The sequence below is a fragment of the Euwallacea fornicatus genome, chromosome 30, assembly GCF_040115645.1.
Source record: "Euwallacea fornicatus isolate EFF26 chromosome 30, ASM4011564v1, whole genome shotgun sequence".
Classification (NCBI taxonomy): domain Eukaryota; kingdom Metazoa; phylum Arthropoda; class Insecta; order Coleoptera; family Curculionidae; genus Euwallacea; species Euwallacea fornicatus.
This window is the reverse complement of record NC_089570.1, coordinates 1978837-1997381: the sequence shown is the minus strand read 5'-3', so window position 1 is coordinate 1997381 and position 18545 is coordinate 1978837. Positions and strand designations below refer to the sequence as shown.

The window sequence follows — 18545 nt, the reverse complement described above, 5'->3', positions numbered from 1 at the left end:
ATGACGCGCATAAGAAAAAACAAAATTTATGATGGTTGCCGAAAATCGAAACGTCGGATTTCAAATATGAGATCGCTAAATTGCAGATTGAGAGAAATATTAAAAATGGAATATCAATCATTTTGCCATTTCTCGGCAAATAAGCCGAGAGAAAAAAATAAAAACTCCTTTCCAAAATTTCAGTTTTTCTCAAAGGAATCTGAAAGCAATATTTCGTGTTTTGAAACGACATATTCTTGCATAACTTTGCTCCGATCTAGGCAATATTGCACCTTATCTTATATGGTTACCGAGATCCCCATAGTTGAGTTTCAGAAATGGACACCCTGTACACACAGACAGCAATATTCAGCAAAATATCAAAACCTAAGTTCATTATTTGAGTAATTAAGTTGATATTTTTTTATTCAATTGTAAACAACCAATTACCATAGTAAAATTCCTATTATGTCTTATGCATGACAGTGTTTATTATAAATATGTAAACGCTGCCACCACCATACTCTTAGGGTCCCTGCCAGGGTCTGCTAGCTTTAAATAGCTATAAAGACGATTAAATTTGTCAGTATTTTGCTTTCTAATACCCATACCATATTCATTGACAGTGCGCGACTATTCAAGAAAAATATACTTAACCTGACGGTATCTAACCCGTTTAAGCATATACTACATAGTTACTACAGTAACTAGCGCACTGAGGTAAGTTGTATATTTATAGGTGTTTTATTAGAAAATGGTGGCTTTCATAAGGGCAAAACTTGTTAAAATAAGTGTTTTTTGTATAAAGTTTATTACAAGATCTTCCCGTATAGTTAATTTTATAGCTTCAAGGAACATAATGACAGAAACGTCTCCTGAAACATAATTTAAGTAAAAACAATTCCATTTTCGATTGATGCACTTAACTTAGCATATTTTTGTAATAATAAATGAGTTATAGTGCATTAACTGCAGGATCCGCATAATATGAATGTAATTGAAATAATAAGGTCGATTTCTATAAAGGTCACCATAATGTCACTAAACGCCTTCCATCCCCCAAACGGCCCTTCTATGCCAACAACATCTACCAATTTATTCTTCTACCTCTTGGTGCCGGCTTTAGCACTGTTCTACATGTATTGGAAACTATCCAGGAGACATCTGCACGAGCTGGCTGAAAAGATTCCCGGGCCCTCTGGTTTGCCACTTCTCGGCAACGTTATGGAATTTTTCGGAAGTCCTAATCGTGAGTAACTCGCAACCAAAACATGCTTCGCAGTCTTGACACAATTCATGGGATCATCGCCATTTACAAAGTGCGTTGCATAAAAACAATGATTTGTATGGAAGTAGTTTGCCTCAGTTTGCGCTCGCAAAGAAGGTTAATGGGCACCATAACACCGCGAATTTTGCTACCTTTGAAGCAATAACTTTCGGTGTTATGTGTATTTTTTATTGTTCAAGTTTAAGTTTTTTAATGGTCAATAAGAATTCATGTCTCGTGTGGACAGCTAAGTTCGAAACGAGGATTCGACCGTTGCCTTTGGATTGATTATTATAAATACGTGATGGCGGAAATAAGTTATTAATGTACCCCAAAAGGACTTATCGCCAATTTCAATTTGCTCTGGGAATTTTTATTAGGAATGCACATGGGGGAAACGGTGTACCGTGCGTTGTAACCTGAGCGTACTCATATTCCCGCCGAATTTCACTCTCAAATTTTCGAATAGTAAAACTTAAATTTCGGTGGAAAAGTAATTTTGAGACACTTTAAAACGATTTTTTAACATGCCTCAAAAGGCTGCTCTACTGATACCTTATTACAATTTAAGAAAAAAAACACAAAACTTAAAAGACCTACGTAAACACAAATCTTCTCGGCATCGTATATTGAAAAATTACCTTCGTTCCCTTACAGAAATTTTTACCAACATTTACCAAAAGTCCTACATCTATGGCCACACAATAAAAGTATGGGTTGGACCCCGGCTCCTCATCTTCCTCACCGACCCTCAGGATATCGAAATAATCCTAAGCAGCCATGTTCACATTGACAAGTACTTCATTCCCAATATTGCCGATGGCCAACAACTAAAACACTTTAATGTAGGTCCCCGGAGTACCGGTTCTTCAAACCATGGCTCGGCGACGGTCTTCTGATATCAACTGGACAAAAGTGGCGCGCCCATCGAAAACTAATCGCCCCCACATTCCACTTAAACGTCCTCAAGTCCTTCGTTGATCTCTTCAATAAAAACAGTAGAGAAACTGTGGCGAAATTGGAAAAGGAGGTTGGGAGAGAGTTTGATTGTCACGACTACATGTCCGAGGCAACTGTGGAAATCCTTTTAGAAACGGCAATGGGAGTGAACAAGAAAACCCAGGACCAAAGCGGGTACGACTATGCAATGGCCGTAATGAAGCTCTGTGACATCCTACACTTACGCCACACCAAGTTGTGGTTCAGGCCGGACTTCATCTTCAACTTAACCAACACCTACAAATACCAGAAGCAGCTGATTAATGTTATACACAGTTTGACGCGCAAAGTCATCCAAAAGAAGAAGGCGGATTTCAAGAGGGGCATCCGCGGATCCACCGCTGAAGTGCCCGAAGAATTCAAAACTCAAAGATACGAGAAAAATGACGCTGCAACAAATGCCTTGGGGGGAAATTCTTACGAACAAACAACAGGTCTCAAGGACGATTTGGATGTGGACGACGATGTGGGCGAAAAGAAGAGAATGGCTTTTCTTGACTTGTTGATTGAAGCTTCGCAAAATGGCGTTGTGATAAACGATGAGGAGATAAAGGAGCAGGTGGACACAATTATGTTTGAAGGCCACGACACCACAGCTGCAGGTTCCAGCTTCTTTTTGTGCCAAATGGCCGCGCATCCAGACATCCAAGAGCGAGTTATACAAGAAATCGATGAGATTTTCCAAGCCTCGGACAGGCCAGCCACTTTTGCCGACACCCTGGAAATGAAGTACTTGGAACGGTGCTTGCTGGAGACTTTGAGGCTATTCCCTCCAGTTCCTATTATCGCCCGTCAACTTCGACAGGACGTTAAGTTGAGTGAGTTAATTCAAACAAAAATAACTTCGGAACACCAGAAATTTTCTCTTTTCGTTCAGCCTCAAATCCGAACCACATCTTGCCAGCCGGTGCTACCATCATCATCGGAACCTTCAAAGTGCACCGCTTGAGGGAGATCTACGGGCCAAATTGCGACCAGTTCGACCCTGACAATTTTTTACCGGAAAAGGCGGCCACTAGACATTATTATTCGTTCATCCCCTTTAGTGCCGGACCTCGAAGCTGCGTGGGTAAGGGAGAAAAAACAAAACCATTCATTCTTGGGTTTTCTCACAAATTTTCTTACATATTGTAGGAAGGAAATACGCTATGCTTAAGCTAAAAATCCTTTTATCTACGATTTTGAGAAACTATAGGATTAAATCGAATTTAACTGAGAAGGACTACAAACTGCAAGGGGACATTATCCTGAAGCGGGCAGATGGATTCAAGATTATCTTGGAGAAGAGAAAACCATTCGTGCCTTCCTCTATAGCTTAAAATAAGGAATAAGGTTAATTAGCTTTAAATAGGCATGGACATGAGCAACGAACAATAAAGTTCCGAAGCAATTGTGCATTTATTGAAATTTGACTTAAATTTAGCTATAACACAAATATGAATAAACGTACTTATGCTACTCTCCCTCTATATTATTCTCCCTTCCTGAATATTTTTTGGAAAAAACGACCATAGTTTTAGATAGGAGGAAATGTTTTATTCAATAGCAATACAAAAAAAGAAGATTGCACGATTGCAATTTTACAGCACATTTTTCTCTATTATCAAATGCACGAAAAACTCGACAAACAAAAAATACAATTTTGCCTATAATCAATTTTATTAATTAGTTTATCCATCTTTTCGATCATTTCGCCCTTTGCCTCACCGAAACCCAAATTCCACTCGAAGAAAATAATACTATCTTCGGCTCAAGTTTCAAGGGCCGTTCGGGCACCTCCACAACCTCAAAATTTCTTATAATTTTGGATAGCACGCATTTCATCTCGACCATAGCGAAATTTTTCCCTAAAATTCAGGTACTACTTACACTTATACTGGAAATATTCTGCCACGCTTCAAATGATCTTACCTAAACACTGTCTAGGCTTAACTCCGAACGGCATATAAGTAAATTTATCAATCTCATCCTTGGATGAAAAGCGCTCTGGTATAAACTCATGGGGGTTCGGAAAATAATCCGGATTGTGGTGGAAACCGTGTATGAAAATAATTATGTTTAGCAGGGCAGGAATTCTTTTACCATCTTGCAAAAAACTTAAAGAGTAGTGGCAAATTTCATCTTTCACGGAGGAAAATTACCATAAAAGAGATCTTTCGTCACTTTTTTCCCGACAAAAGAAACGATGGTGTGCAGACGAAGCGTTTCCAATATCACCATCTGCAGATAAGACATTTTTTCCAATTTCTCATAAGAGACCTGAACATCACCTTTATCGAATATCATTCTTTGCTCCTCATATAATTTTGTCTGAAAACAATTACCATTATAAAAAGCGCTAAAACTTGACTATTTCGTTTGAACCTGAACATCTGGGTGCCTGGCTATCTCGTAGACAGCCAAAGACATTGTTGTACTAGTAGTATCGTATCCCTAAAATTTCCCAATGCACCTTTTCTTTTCAAATATCAAAGAAACCTACTGCAAACATGAAAGTATTAATTTCCTCCCTTAAATCATCTCTAGTCAGAGGTTTTCCATCGATTCTAATCTCCATTAACAAATCCAACATGTCTTTTTTCTCCCCATCAACACTAGTCTTTTCTAACTTCCTCTTAACTATCAAATCGAACATGCTATCCACAACTGCCAGGGCAGATTTCTCTCTGGAATAATCGCGGGAGAAGCGAAAACAAAAGTCATAAATCTTCCAGGCAGAAGTCATTCGGTTCTGTATTACTTCACATAAAGTTTCGATGCTACTGGAATAAAGCCAGTCTTTACTACTTTCATGGGGGCTCCGACTTAGGCCCATGGCGGTTTCTGTGTGTGATCATCAAATTTTAGAGCTAATCAATATCACAGATTAAAGTTACTATACCACATATAATGTCTAAAGTGAGTTGTTTCATTATTGGGTGAAGGTTAATGCTGCACTCTCCCTTTACCGAGAGACTCTCAATCAATGACTCACATTTTTCATCAAAAACACTTACGAAACCTTTTAGTGCGGCACTCTGGGTAAAAGTACTTGTTAGCACTCTTCTCCTTGACAGCCATTTTTGCCCTGATAATGGTTAGGTTTACTGAGTAGTACACACTAAATCTAATGGTGAATACTAGTACCATCGCTGGTGATGAGCCCCTCGCCAAGCCACGGCTTTAATAACTTATAAAACATGGATTTGCAAACATATTTGTTATTACGACACAAAAATTGCAATAAATTCTTATTGGCAGTTATCAAACAGGGCTTTTTCGGTCCAAAATACTGCCGGATCGTTCCACCGTGTTCATGCAGGTTATCCGTAAGGGTGATTAGGGTTTCTAGAGCAAAGCACTTTTCGACAAATGATCAAAATCATTTCTTATACTTACTCTGAGGGTTTATATAATCAAAAACGTGTCCAAGTATCGGCACAAAGGGGTTTGTCGGAAATTCGTTAAGGTGTCTGTAGATTTTTAGTAAATGAGCAATCAGCCATACAATTATGACTGTTACAATAAGACATAGCAAAACAGAAATATTTAAATGGTACATTACTGCCTTAACTATGGAATAATTGTACTGTAATAGGGCATGACATAGTGGTTATATTTTATGTTAAATTATAATAATTGTTCTTTTATCAAAGCTTTTTAGGTAAAAGAATTACCTGATATCGTGTTAGGTCACGCATTTCTAAGTTCAGGTGTTTCCGTAAAATGAAACATTAAATAGCTGCATTTTTTTTTGTAGCAATGAACATGCAATTGGTTAAGTTTAATTGCAAAGTTAATCGCTGAGAAAGTAGGAAATGGCGAATTACATTTAAGGAATCATCCGGAATAGAGGAAGTGCCTCTATTATAATACTTTTACAAAATTACCTGTTTCTCCAAAATATAAACAAATTATTTCTATAATGGTGAATATAAGTAATGTTTAACGAAGAACAATAACAAGCACACATGGGTAAAATAGAACTGGCATAACAATGACGTTGTTATGTAGTCAACAATGTTGCGATACCATTACTAAAAATCCTCGCTATAAAATATTAAACAGAAAATAATGCTTAAAGATATTTTTATTGCTTTGAAACAACTTCTAAAAATGACCCATTGGCTAATTCTATAACGGGGTACTATTTTTTCTAAATCAAAATCCCTTTTACGTGCATATTACACATTCTTATCCATTCAAACACAATAATATAAACACCTAAACAAACGCCCTATACTATACAGTAACCCCTGCCCGACCCTTGGCAGTACTAGACTTTTTCGCAAGATTGCCACTGTTCGAGGAACTCCTTTTCAGACTATTTAAATACTCCAACTAAACAAAATACACTAATCAACTGCACAATGGTTTATATAAAATAAAATCTTACTTGTTTATCGATAGCTCGAAACTGCCAAGACCAATTAGCCTTATAGAGAAACGGCCTCAAGTCAAACCTGTTGTCGTCGGGGCTATAACACTCTGCGTGGTAAGACGGAGTAAGGACTGTCATTTTGTGACGATTAATTGCGTAGCACCTTCAATATCAACTGACATTTAGCATTATTTTTCAATCCGGTGATAAAATATAGAACCTAAAGAAATGTTTCACTTTCTCAGAAACCTGCTTCGGTGTGCAACTCTCCGACCATGTTTGGGTGAGTTTACAGAACATGGAAAAGGGGCCACAATTTTCAATTTTACGGAACCGCCCGAATTGGCTCAGTTCACTATATGTCATGCCCATATCTTGCTCGTCGGTTTGGGCTATTTTACCTTGAGCCAGTGGCTAAAGAAATCACATTCCAATGGAACAGAAAAGACACAAAACTGAGTAACTCACTTCGAGTTCGGCTGTGGGAACTGCGGAATATATTTCACCCAAAATTGGAATATTAAATTTCTCTTTTGCGTACACTATGAATTTCCTTAAGTCAGTTTTAGAGATGCCCCCTATTATAATCCCAGTTCCTCAAATAAATAAATAAAATGTTGAAAGATCTTACCAATTGGGTTTATATCTGCACTGGAACAATCATACTTAGTCATGTAGCCCCGTAAAGCTTCATCAACATTGGCAGAGCCGAGAACCAAAAGTCCACCAGGCCGCCCTCTCGCCCATAATACCAGCTGCGCAAAAAGATAACTTAGTACCATCCTTAATCTAGCCTGAATATTCTGAAGCGCCATATTCTGTCTAGGACACCCTCCGTTGGCTGCAAATTTCGGGAATAGGCCTGTTATCGTACTGAAGATTTCTAAGCACGCGCTCACGGCCTTGTCTATGACAATGTTCAAATGATAACTAAAAATTTAATTAAACCAAAAGGCCCTTTTCTGCTACAAATCTATCTACCTTCCAATAGCCGCAGCTAATCCACTAGCCCTATTTTTCGTCTCTTTAGAGGAATTTTCTGTGCCCATATAACAAGTAACTAAAATGCGGTTGCATAACTCCTGCGCGCTCAAAGGAGTGTATTCAGCATCTGCAGTTATACGTCTAACATCTGAGAGAACCTTTGAATCTACAAACAAGCTTTTTCTTTATGAATCTTATTGGCTTTGCATATGGTAGTTTAACCTGCGCCTCTTTCAACATTTTCTACAATTAACTTGCACATAGAATACACGATCACAGCCGTACTAGACGAATCTATTCCCCCGCTTAAAGGTAAAAAAAAACCTCCTTGGCCAGACCGTCGTAAGTAGTCCCATAGCCAACATGCTGGGCCCTGCAAATCTACATATAGCAACAGTGAAATTTAACACCAATTGGAGCATTTACTTGAGCAATTTCTTCCTCAGGAAATAAAGTTACAATATCAATAGGTCGAGCTGTAGGTAAGGAAGTATCATTTTCAGGAGATAAAGAGAAATCTATGGGTATTCTTGGATAGCTTTTGCTTGCAGAAGCCAGGTTTGCCCGAGATCTTTTACTGTTTCTGTAGCATCTTATGTCTTCCAAATCTATTGTGGCACTAATTACCTCCTAACAGAAATAAATTATTTGAAAGAAAATTTCATTAGACAGATAAAACTCACAACTTCTTCCAAAGAAAACTGTTGTGTTTTTGTTAAAATATGGCCATTCAAAGTGATGGAAGATGTGCCATCAAAGTACACTCTTTCTCCATCACAACCCCTTAAGTTACTAAAGACATAACAGCCTAGAAACAATATTAAATAGTAAAATTGGTTATAAAGGGTTAATAGTACTAAAACCACCTCCACACTTCATAGTTGCACACTTTACTAAATCAGATAATACATAATTTTTTCTGAGCTGTGTGTGACTGCCTGAACCATTGCAAATTATCTCCACACCATCCATAGAAAGAGGGATGTGTGGACTATCAGAACACCACAATTCCTCACATATTTCAAACCCTGTAAATCCACTTTTAGAGTATCACTTATATTTCAATTCACATTCTACCTATGCAAGAGTCTAAAGTGGAAATTACAGCATCCCCTATAGGGACAGTTCTTTGGCCTGTGATTGCTGAAATCATTCTGGGCAAATAAAAGTCTTCAATTGCCTTATCCTGGAACTTTAACCCTCAAATATTAACAATAATGATTTATTATAGTACCTTTTTCCATGAGGTAAACCACCGGCTTTCTCTGTAGTTGCCATCATCAGCTAATATTTTTTTAGGCCGAATTAAAACTATGCTCTTATTGAGAAATATTACTCTATAAAAATTGATCAGTACTATAGCTCTAAAAATAATAATAAAAAATATTACCTGCAGTTATAAGCAACATTTTTATGCATTATAGGCATCCCTACATCTATTAAAATATCTTTGCATAAAGGAGCACTTAAAAGCTCTGCTAATATTTCCCAAGAATGAAGATATGTGTCACTTTCATAAAAATGATCCTGACAGTTATATCCACTTAAACAAGGAAGAAGTGTTAAAATAAGACTTGAATAAATTAAAGTTTCTGCTGATTCTTCCAAATATCCTGCAGTGGCTTAACTATAAATTATGCGCCCTTATGGGTTCTGAATGAAGACTCCTGTATAGTAGATGTTTTTTCAGTGCTACCCAAAATTTCTCATCACTAATAAGTTGCCTCCTGCCTTGTGGAGACCGACTGGGATATAGCTCAGCCACTGAGATCTTGTATAATAAATAAATGAAGCTAACCAAATCTCAAGTTCAGGACCGGTCCTAAAAGTGGCCCCCATTTCCTTAGCCTCTAATATAGACTGCAGAATTCTATCTAGATTTCCCTCAAAGTCTAATGCCCACTGATTGAGGGTTGCAGAAGCTAGTGTTACTTTTCTGCCCATTATGAGCGACCAAAGGAAGCAAATGGAATGATATTATTTGTATAAAATATATTTTTTAGAATCTAAATTAGCTTTATGCTGTTTTTCTCACTTTAGTTTTAATTCCTCTAATTAATTTAAAAAACTCAAAATATATCAAAATTAACAATTTAACATCAAACACTGACAATATTAAAACAAAAGGATAAAACTTATATTTGGCTCTCTTTTATATCAGTCAAAAATAAAGATGGCTATATACTTCTCATAGTTTTAATACAATGCTGCCAACAAAACCATGAATTGTCCTTATAACCAAAAACAAAAAGCCCATCCTATCAAGGTTACTAGCGATTTTGACGCTTTCCAATTTTGCATGTCGTTTTGGCAAGAAAGGGTCAATTTGTCCGAAATCTTAAAAAAAACCCTTTTACTTATGATAGTACGTACAAATAAAGCGAACAACAATCAATTAAATTCCTTGTCGAAATGGGTAAGGCGAAAAAGCAACGCAAAGGGGCGAAGGGTGACGAAAGGTAAGTCATTCTTGCAAAATATGTTGTCCTATTCTCCTGCACTAGGGCCCTATTTCGATTTCAGCGATTCAGACATTGAAGTAGGCACACAGGAATTAATTGAAAAAGCTGAAACCAAGAAGTTGAAAGCTCAGAAGTAAGTTTTAAAGTTACATTTCCGATAAGTGAGGTTAGGATGGAAGTGTAGGGATGAATGCGACTGTTTAGGGGAATTCACGCGTTAAGTTGCATTAATGATATTATTTTTGCTTGTACAGAAACAAAGACGAAACTGAAAATGAAGCCGTAAAGGCAAAAAAGACTAAAATGAAGAAGGAGAAACAGCTTAGTGATTCTGAAGAAGAGGCACTTGTTACAAAGGTGCAGAGCACTTTTGCTTTAGTTCAGGTTGAAGAGAGTGTAGATGACGAACTGGTATGTATGCTTGGCGTTGAATAAAAAAATATATATGTGAACACTAAATATGTAGTATTTACAATTCATTATGTTCTACAATTAACTTTAGACAAATGAGGACGATAAAGAAAGTGAAGAAGAGCAGAAAACAGCTACAAAAGGGAAAAAAAAAGGAGCTGGAAAAGCTACTGAATTACAGCAAGGCAAAAAGGCAAAAAAGAGCAAGAGAAGAAAAAATGATGATGATGATGAGGATGGATTAGAGAGAGCCTTGGCTGAACTTCAAATGGAATATGCAGGTTTGTTTGTTTCACACTTTTTTAAAAGCTTTTTGATAAGATACTTTATAAAGGAATCAAAATGGAGGAGTCAGCAGTAGCCACAATTCAAACAGAGCTAGAACCAAATTCTGGCCTTAAGAAGGGAAAAAAGAAAGGCAAAACTAAAGAAGAGAAACTTGAGGAGAATGAAGAAGAAATTAATAACATAGGAACGGTTAAAACAGCTGCACAGAAGAAAAAGGAAAAAAAGGAAAGAGAGAAACAAAAGAAAATTGCAGAAAAATTCAAAAATCGACATGGTGATGAAACAAATGAGACTGAGCATGTCGTAGCAGTTGCAGCTGCTGCACCTAAATTAGAAGAAAGAGAAGAATCAGAAGAAAAAGAATTAATTAAAAAGAAAAAGAAGAAAGGCAAAATCATAGAAGAACGTGCATCTGAGGAAGGAGATAATGGTGAAGGTGGTGAAGAGGGCGGAGAAAAAGCTTCAAAAAAGAAAAAAGGAGCAAAGGATAAAGAAGAAAAGGACTCCAAAGGCAAAAAGGGCCCTGCCAAGAAAACAATCCAAGCCATGCAAGAAGCTCTAAAGAAAATAAAAGAAGAAGAAGAAAGAATAAAAAAAGAAGAAGAAGAGAGGATCAAAAGAGAGGAGGAGGCTGAAGAGGCTAGACTGGAAGCACTGAGATTAGAGCAAGAAAAAAAGGAAAAAAAGAAACAAAAAGAAAAGGAGCGAAAGGAACGCCTGAAAGCAGAAGGAAAGCTTCTGACTGCAAAACAAAAAGCTGATAGAGCCAGGGCTCAGGCATTGATTGACAGCTTGAAAGCTCAAGGGGTGGCACTGCCAGATGTGGGTGAAAAAAAGCCAAGACCTGGAACTAGAATTAAACCAAATAGACAGAAGAAGGAACAAACGCCAGAGGAAGTGAAGAAGGAGGAGGAAATTAGACCTGAAGAGTCTGAACAGGAAGTCTTGGCCGAAGAGGTAAAATTTACTGAAACAGACCCTCCTAAAGATCATGATGAGGAAGACAATGTGAAAGATGCTTGGGATGCTTCTTCTGATGAAGAATCCGATGCGTCGATGGAGGAAAACAAAAAGGAAATTGTGGCTGAAGTTGTGAAGACTAATACTAAAGTAAACTCTAATGACTTCTAAGATACCTAAACATTACATAAAAAGTTTTAGGCTTCCAAAAAAGTGGAAAGCGACAGTTCAGAAGATGAATCGGAAACTGAAAGTGAGAGCGAATCGGACGATGAGAGCGACGAAGAGGACGAGGACGCAAAGACGGTTGCGCAACAATCGCGAGAGAGAGCTGAAGAAAGGATTATGGTTATTTAAAGATTAGACACTTTCTATTTCAATTTTACAGAATTAAAAAAAAATTTCAGAAACGAAAAGAGGAAGCTGAAAAAACTCGCTCCATAGATAACTTACGTGCCGCAATTGTCTGCGTGTTAGGACACGTAGATACCGGTAAAACGAAAATTTTAGACAAACTAAGAAGAACGAATGTACAGGATGGTGAAGCTGGCGGTATTACCCAACAAATTGGAGCTACAAACGTTCCCATCGAGGCTATTAAAGAGCAGATTAAGATTGTTAAAGGGGCAAGTGTTCAATTTTAGGTAGTTTCCTATTAATAATTTTCGCACTAGGCCTCAGAAATGAATCTGAAAATCCCAGGATTGCTTATCATAGACACGCCGGGACACGAGTCTTTTTCAAATTTGAGAAACAGGGGATCTTCTCTCTGCGATATTTCAATTCTAGTCGTGGATATTATGCACGGTTTAGAGCCGCAAACTATCGAATCCATTAATCTGTTGAAGCAGAAAAAGTGCCCCTTTATAGTCGCTTTGAATAAGATTGACAGGTAAATGTTTATTCTTTTTTATATGCAGTGTTTTTTTATTGTTCCTTTTCAGGTTATATGATTGGCAAACTATGAACAGGAAGGACGTTAGGGATATTTTAAAGGCGCAAGCCGCTAATACTCAACTTGAGTTTGAGCAGAGGAGCAAGGCTGTGATAGTGCAATTTGCAGAGCAAGGTTAGCATGCGCACATCTGTCTTGGTTTAAATGTAAATGGTGAAATACATAGGACTAAATGCGGCTTTGTTCTACGAAAACCCTGATCCACGTAGCTACTTCTCATTAGTGCCAACCAGCGCTATTACAGGCGAGGGTATGGGCAATCTCTTAGCTTTAATTGTAGAGTACTGTCAAGTGAAACTGCCAAAACGGCTTATGTATTCTGACGAATTACAAGCCACTGTACTTGAGGTAAGGTACTGGAATTTGATCATTGAGATTTTTTTGAATGTTTAATACCCAGCCTGGTCAAATGTTTAGTATTTTTAGAGCTGTTTTTGCATTATAAATTTTACAGGTTAAAGCAATTCCTGGTCTGGGTACCACAATTGACGTTATTCTAGTCAATGGCACGTTAAGAGAGGGCGACACCATGTTAGTCGCCGGTACTGACGGACCGATAGTAACCCAAATTAGATCTCTTTTAATGCCTCAACCCTTACGCGAATTACGTGTAAAGGTATGTCAATATTTTTACAAATTTTGCGCATTTTTATCACAAAAAATCTTCAGAACGCTTATGTAGAGTACAAGGAAGTGAAAGCGGCCCAGGGAGTGAAAATAGCTGCTAAAGAGTTAGAAAAGGCCATCGCGGGCCTTAATTTGTACGTTGCCGTTAAGCCCGATGAAGTCGAAGTAAGATATTATACACTCGGTGTGTTCAAGTTTTAATGTAATAATTTTAGATCATGAAAGAGGAAGTGTCTCGGGAATTAAAAAGCGCCCTTTCTGGTATCAGGTTACAAGAAAGGGGAGTCTACGTTCAGGCCTCCACTTTGGGATCATTGGAAGCTTTGCTTGAATTTTTGAAAGTCAGTAAAATCCCGGTAGGTCACTAGTTATCTCTCCCAAGAGGCGCAAAATGATTGTAAGCTTTTTTTCAGTACTCAGGCATAAGAATCGGACCTGTGGTCAAGAAGGACGTGATGAAGGCGTCAATCATGCTCGAGCATGAATCCCAGTAAGAAGATTTTGATCCAAAATCAATATTCAGATCGTACGGTGATGTTGACCGAGTGTCCTAAACAAATAACAATTCGTTTTTTGGAGAAGTCAGATCAAAACTCGTCTTTCTTATCTTGAAGTTGTCAAGCAGATGCTCTTTGTTTGCCATCGCTACCGTTTAGAATATTTGTTTAGGAATAGATTTTCCTTATGGTCGCGTTTCTTGACAGAGGCGTGGACCGTTCACCTGAAAAAGTTCAAACAAAGGTGCCCACAGAGAGGGTATATTCGTATGAACATGATCGTACATAAAATAATTGAAGTAAGCGAAATTTAGGTAGATTAACCAACAATATCGCGACGCTGTAGGAGAAGCACGAAGTGCCTGGTATTGAATTTTAGCGGGGAATCCGTAAATCTGATCATGAGTTAAATTAGGACGGGACGCATATAGAATGAGCAAATAGCTTTTCTATTTATCAATAACACCGTTCAACAGATCAAATTCTCTTAATTTCCTCAAGTTCTTCGTAACTTTTAAAGGTTACTGTGCGTCTTGCTAAGCTCAACTATTCCTAAGAGTGTGCAATAATTGGAATTTCGCTGCTAAGGATTAATTTTCCATTAATCAGCAAAGTTCATGTGTAAAAGTTTACCTTCACGGGTGTATCTCAGAGCTCAATTCACTCGTATTGCTTTTAAATTGTATCCATTACAGATTTATTTTTATTTGTGGGCACAGAATAATTGATGGAGTTCAGGTTTGGAGGAAATGAAAGAGATACTAACAGACTCCTCTCTATATCCGATTAAAATCAGTGATGACTCGATTGGCGCATTGCCTACTTATGCATATTACAAATTTTCGTGTGTTTACGAAGGTTATTAGAAATTTTATGAGGGGCTACTAATATTTTGCGATACTTCAGGTACGCCACAATCTTGGCCTTTGACGTCAAAGTGGAAAAAGACGCCCAAGAGTTGGCGGACAGTATGGGCGTTAAAATCTTCCAAGCCGACATCATCTACCATCTATTTGACAAATTCATGGCCTATCGGGAAGAGCTCAAGCAAAAGAAGCGAGAAGAGTACAAACACATTGCCGTCTTCCCTTGCAGGTTGCGCGTTTTGCCTAACTGCGTGTTCAATTCTAGGGATCCCATCGTATGCGGAGTAATGGTGGAAGCGGGGATTGTGAAGGAAGGAACCCCACTATGTGTTCCTACCAAGGAAGTGAGCGAAACAAGCTGTTGTTTTTTTTTTCACGTCTTCAAGATGTTTCTTGGTTTCAGTTCGTGGATATCGGTATCGTTACTAGTATAGAGGACAATCACAAACCTTTGACGACCGCCAGGAAGGGGATGGAGGTGTGCATTAAAATCGAGCCGATTCCGGGAGAGTCGCCCAAGATGTTTGGGCGACATTTCGACGAGAAGGACTTCTTGACAAGCAAGGTAAGTTACAGTTTCGTGTCATTAGACAAAATAATCATTTTTGAATCATTTGGATTGACTCACCCCTGATTCAATTCAAATTTGCCTTCGCAATAAATCAGCGACGGGCGTTATCTCACCGTGAACGAGATTTATTATAAGTAGGCACGCATATATTTCATTCATCGAGTAAATTCGCGCTGTGTCAGTCAGTTACTCAATGCGCTGTTGCTGGGCTTCGACGTCTGCGAACTTTCATTTCATTCAATAAATTTGTTATTTAGAATGGATTAGCCGACTTAATTCATCGGCACGTTTAAATAGCCACACACACTCACACATAAATAGCAACTTTTATTATTCGTCGATAGTATTTCCGGTTAAATACCGGGTTTGTGGGATAAATTCAGTTCCTGCTCAGAAACCAACGTCACTTAAGAATGTGTAAACTGAAACAGGAACTCGTCGAAACACATGAAATCATCTTGTGTATTGTTATTGCGTCTAATTGTCTAACAAAATATGCTCTTCTCGGAATTAGACTGCAAAAGCCAACTGTTCAGTTTAAAACTGTTAAATCACATGTTGTCTATCAGCCGGCACATTTGTTCAATTACTGGCTCTTGACAGCAATTAAGTATTACTGGGAATCGCAAAAAAACACATTTTTTATTGCTTGGAAAAATCCGCCAAAAGCTCTCCAGTTAGTCCAAACATCTAGTTAAACTAAACATCCGGTCCTCAATTGATTTCGTTCTAAACTTTCGATTCCAGATATCCCGGCAGTCGATAGATGCCTGCAAGGATTATTTCAGAGATGATCTATTGAAATCCGACTGGCAACTGATGGTCGAGCTCAAGAAACTTTTTGAGATTTTGTAGCTTTTGCTACATATATTCGAGAAAAATTCAGAGTGAAACATTTTTATTTTATAGAACAGAATATATTTTTTCTCTCTTATACAGGGTGATTCACGACGCGATGGATTCAGAACAGGTGCGTCTAGGGGCCCTCAAAACATTAACGTAGAACAACCAAATTTTAAAGATTAATTTCTTCTAATGACATTTTTACTTGGTACAGACTTGAAGTCGCTGGCGGCTGAGGAAGGGATGGGCCACCCTTAAAATTTAATGATTTTTCTTTACCCTCATTTAATATCCAATCGGTCTACCGCTTTTATAACAAATTCGATTGTGCAAACTTCGATATGAATATAGTCAATAAAATTTATGCCTAAGTCTGCCAGTATCCGATTTAGAAGATCGATAGGAACAGAAAACAAAACGATGTCAGTTTATTAAGTTTTTTTCATTGTGTTCAATGAACAACTCTACAGACGCTGTTATTTATATGAAATTGAGTATTAGTATAAAATTAGCACTAAAAATGCTGTTCAAAAGGGCTCCTCGTTTTTCTTGCGCCTAAATGCATCTTTCGCCGAAAATGAAAGTCTTCAGTAATTGACTGTGAGTTATTAGAAAGGCACATTTTTTACTGAAGCGGTTCCAGAGATCTTGCTCAGTTCCAACACACGAATATGGAAAGTTCCCCAAGAGAAATCACATTTATCTAAATCTGGTAAGTGCAGCGGCTAGACTTGCGGGAAGTTATTTTCACAACTTATTTGTGCAATTGTGTGAAAAGTGTCGATTTAAAAGTTATCCATAATGAAGTGTAACGACGTTGGGCTTCAACCCATTAAATCTGAGTTAAAACAGAATTCGTGAAATTTTAAGGGCGACCCGCCTCCTCTTGAGCTGCTAGTCACTTTAAGTTTTTGCCAACTAAAGATGTCGGTAAAAGAAATATATTTTGAAAATCCGGTTGTTATATATTAATTAATTGCTTTTGCATTGAATTTTTTGAGAAATTTTCTGAAAGTAATATTTCATTAATCGTAGATATAAGAAGGTATGAAGGTGGAAAATCGGCTTAATTTGAGGTCATCTACAGGCACCCGTTCTGTATCCATTTCGTTGTGAATTATCCTGCATAGTATCAGTCGTACAGGGTCTGTTTGAAACACCCACTAGATACTTGTTAAGATGTGTTATTATTATGGTATTTTAATTTATGAATAAATTGCGTCTTTTGAAGGAAATTTGTGGTTTTTTTTCCATTTAATGTATCTCCTCTGAAAGTGGGGGTTAGGTATTTGAAAGTGATAACACAAATAGTGGAACATAATTTACGACCTTACTCGAGCGTTCAGGTGTTGATCTAAAAGAAACTGTACTGTTTAAAATTTGGAGCTGCGCTATTTACTTTTGGTTAGAATCAAGGGCATAATTGAGAGTAGATATGAAAGTCTAAAAATAAGTTTTTCATTGAGTCAGTAAGTGTTTTGACGACCCAAGATTTAGGAACTGAATCTTCATTTCTCTCACTTTGTGGTCTATTATTACCTGCACACTTATAATGGTTGTGGCAACATAGAAAGTAGGGATCGAGACAGTTTTCCTGGCTTATTATTTGTGGTAGTAAATATCGCTGCTCTACGCCGAGAAACTGACTATTCTCTCCGTGGCCGACCTACCGCCTTGGTGAGGGCTGTTGGAAAAATCCAGTGAAAGTAGAGCTGATTTTTTTTTTTTTCATAAATTAACGAATGGTTCTCGTAGTTACTTTTTGTTTATTGCTTAAAACAGTCATAAACTATAAAACTGTTATTTTCCTTAGAAAATTTTCAAACGTTTACGCCCTCATAACAAATTGAACAATAATAACAGATGTGAAAATTTAACTGGTGTTTAATGCATGGGTCATTAAAAAAAACCGCAACGAAGAACGTCATCAGACGTAGGCCTGCTTTAATAGGTTTTTAAATTGTTGTACGATTATAATAATCGGTATATTTAAAATTCATAATGCGCTCTTTAGGATCCATTAGGATATTAACCCACATTTCCAAACTGCACAATACTCCTATTCGATACGCCCCTGGCTGCCGATCAATTAGGGGTGTGTATCCAGATCCGGTATTTTTAATTAGCCATCTGCCGTTCGCCCCTCGAGGGAGGTAGTTTCTTTGAATGGAACCCTCGTTTAAAACCTGCCACCATTTCCGGCTTCCGGTACTACTACGACTACTAAGCGGAAGTCGCGCAGATGGTAATTCTTCAATGAATTATTTTTGAAACCGTTCATTCTTCGTTATATAAATCGAAAGTAGGAATGCCCACATAAACAAGGTGGCTATATAAGGCGCGAAAAAAATGGTCAACGCCAATGACCACGCATTGGGTAGGTTTTACAAGAATGAAAACGCACGAATAAAAATACAACAGGTTGGTCACCTATCTATGTGTTATAAATTAGGTATAGTTGGGTTGTTATGTAAGA

The 18545-nt window shown here is 37.7% G+C and overlaps 4 protein-coding genes across 5 annotated transcripts; 2 read left to right on the top strand and 2 right to left on the bottom strand.

Annotated features, from left to right (window-relative positions):
- Positions 1 to 509: 509 nt before the first annotated feature.
- LOC136347876 (cytochrome P450 4g15-like) lies at positions 510 to 3704 on the top strand. Its single transcript, XM_066298247.1, has 6 exons — positions 510 to 699; positions 1006 to 1228; positions 1904 to 2042; positions 2096 to 3063; positions 3123 to 3314; positions 3380 to 3704. The coding sequence occupies exons 2-6, from the start codon at positions 1015 to 1017 to the stop codon at positions 3562 to 3564; spliced, it is 1698 nt and encodes a 565-aa protein (XP_066154344.1). The 5' UTR covers positions 510 to 699; positions 1006 to 1014; the 3' UTR covers positions 3565 to 3704.
- Positions 3705 to 3759: 55 nt separating this feature from the next.
- Positions 3760 to 6160, bottom strand: LOC136347877 (cytochrome P450 4d2-like). Of its 2 annotated transcripts, none has more exons than XM_066298248.1 (8): positions 5624 to 6160; positions 5372 to 5572; positions 5127 to 5312; positions 4728 to 5068; positions 4610 to 4678; positions 4387 to 4555; positions 4157 to 4330; positions 3760 to 4092 (listed from the first exon to the last, which is right to left on the bottom strand). In XM_066298248.1, the coding sequence occupies exons 1-8, from the start codon at positions 5784 to 5786 to the stop codon at positions 3932 to 3934; spliced, it is 1464 nt and encodes a 487-aa protein (XP_066154345.1). In that variant the 5' UTR covers positions 5787 to 6160; the 3' UTR covers positions 3760 to 3931. The 2 variants fall into 2 exon arrangements, with proteins under 2 accessions (XP_066154345.1, XP_066154346.1); XM_066298249.1 differs by having other exon boundaries at positions 3886 to 4106.
- Positions 6161 to 6296: 136 nt separating this feature from the next.
- Nadsyn (NAD synthetase) lies at positions 6297 to 9698 on the bottom strand. The gene is made up of 14 exons (XM_066298246.1): positions 9388 to 9698; positions 8980 to 9132; positions 8824 to 8926; positions 8667 to 8775; positions 8456 to 8617; positions 8273 to 8397; positions 8016 to 8219; positions 7812 to 7962; positions 7587 to 7755; positions 7237 to 7535; positions 7074 to 7183; positions 6826 to 7019; positions 6621 to 6768; positions 6297 to 6565 (listed from the first exon to the last, which is right to left on the bottom strand). The coding sequence occupies exons 1-14, from the start codon at positions 9531 to 9533 to the stop codon at positions 6467 to 6469; spliced, it is 2172 nt and encodes a 723-aa protein (XP_066154343.1). The 5' UTR covers positions 9534 to 9698; the 3' UTR covers positions 6297 to 6466.
- A 170-nt stretch (positions 9699 to 9868) lies between these two features.
- Positions 9869 to 17304, top strand: eIF5B (eukaryotic translation initiation factor 5B). The gene is made up of 17 exons (XM_066298245.1): positions 9869 to 10048; positions 10113 to 10184; positions 10306 to 10462; positions 10554 to 10743; positions 10797 to 11860; positions 11912 to 12058; positions 12118 to 12336; positions 12385 to 12602; positions 12655 to 12779; positions 12832 to 13013; positions 13120 to 13281; positions 13335 to 13457; positions 13508 to 13648; positions 13706 to 13782; positions 14696 to 14999; positions 15059 to 15220; positions 15974 to 17304. Exons 1-17 carry the CDS (start codon positions 10002 to 10004, stop codon positions 16079 to 16081), a joined length of 3498 nt encoding a protein of 1165 aa, XP_066154342.1. The 5' UTR covers positions 9869 to 10001; the 3' UTR covers positions 16082 to 17304.
- The last annotated feature ends 1241 nt before the right edge of the window (positions 17305 to 18545 follow it).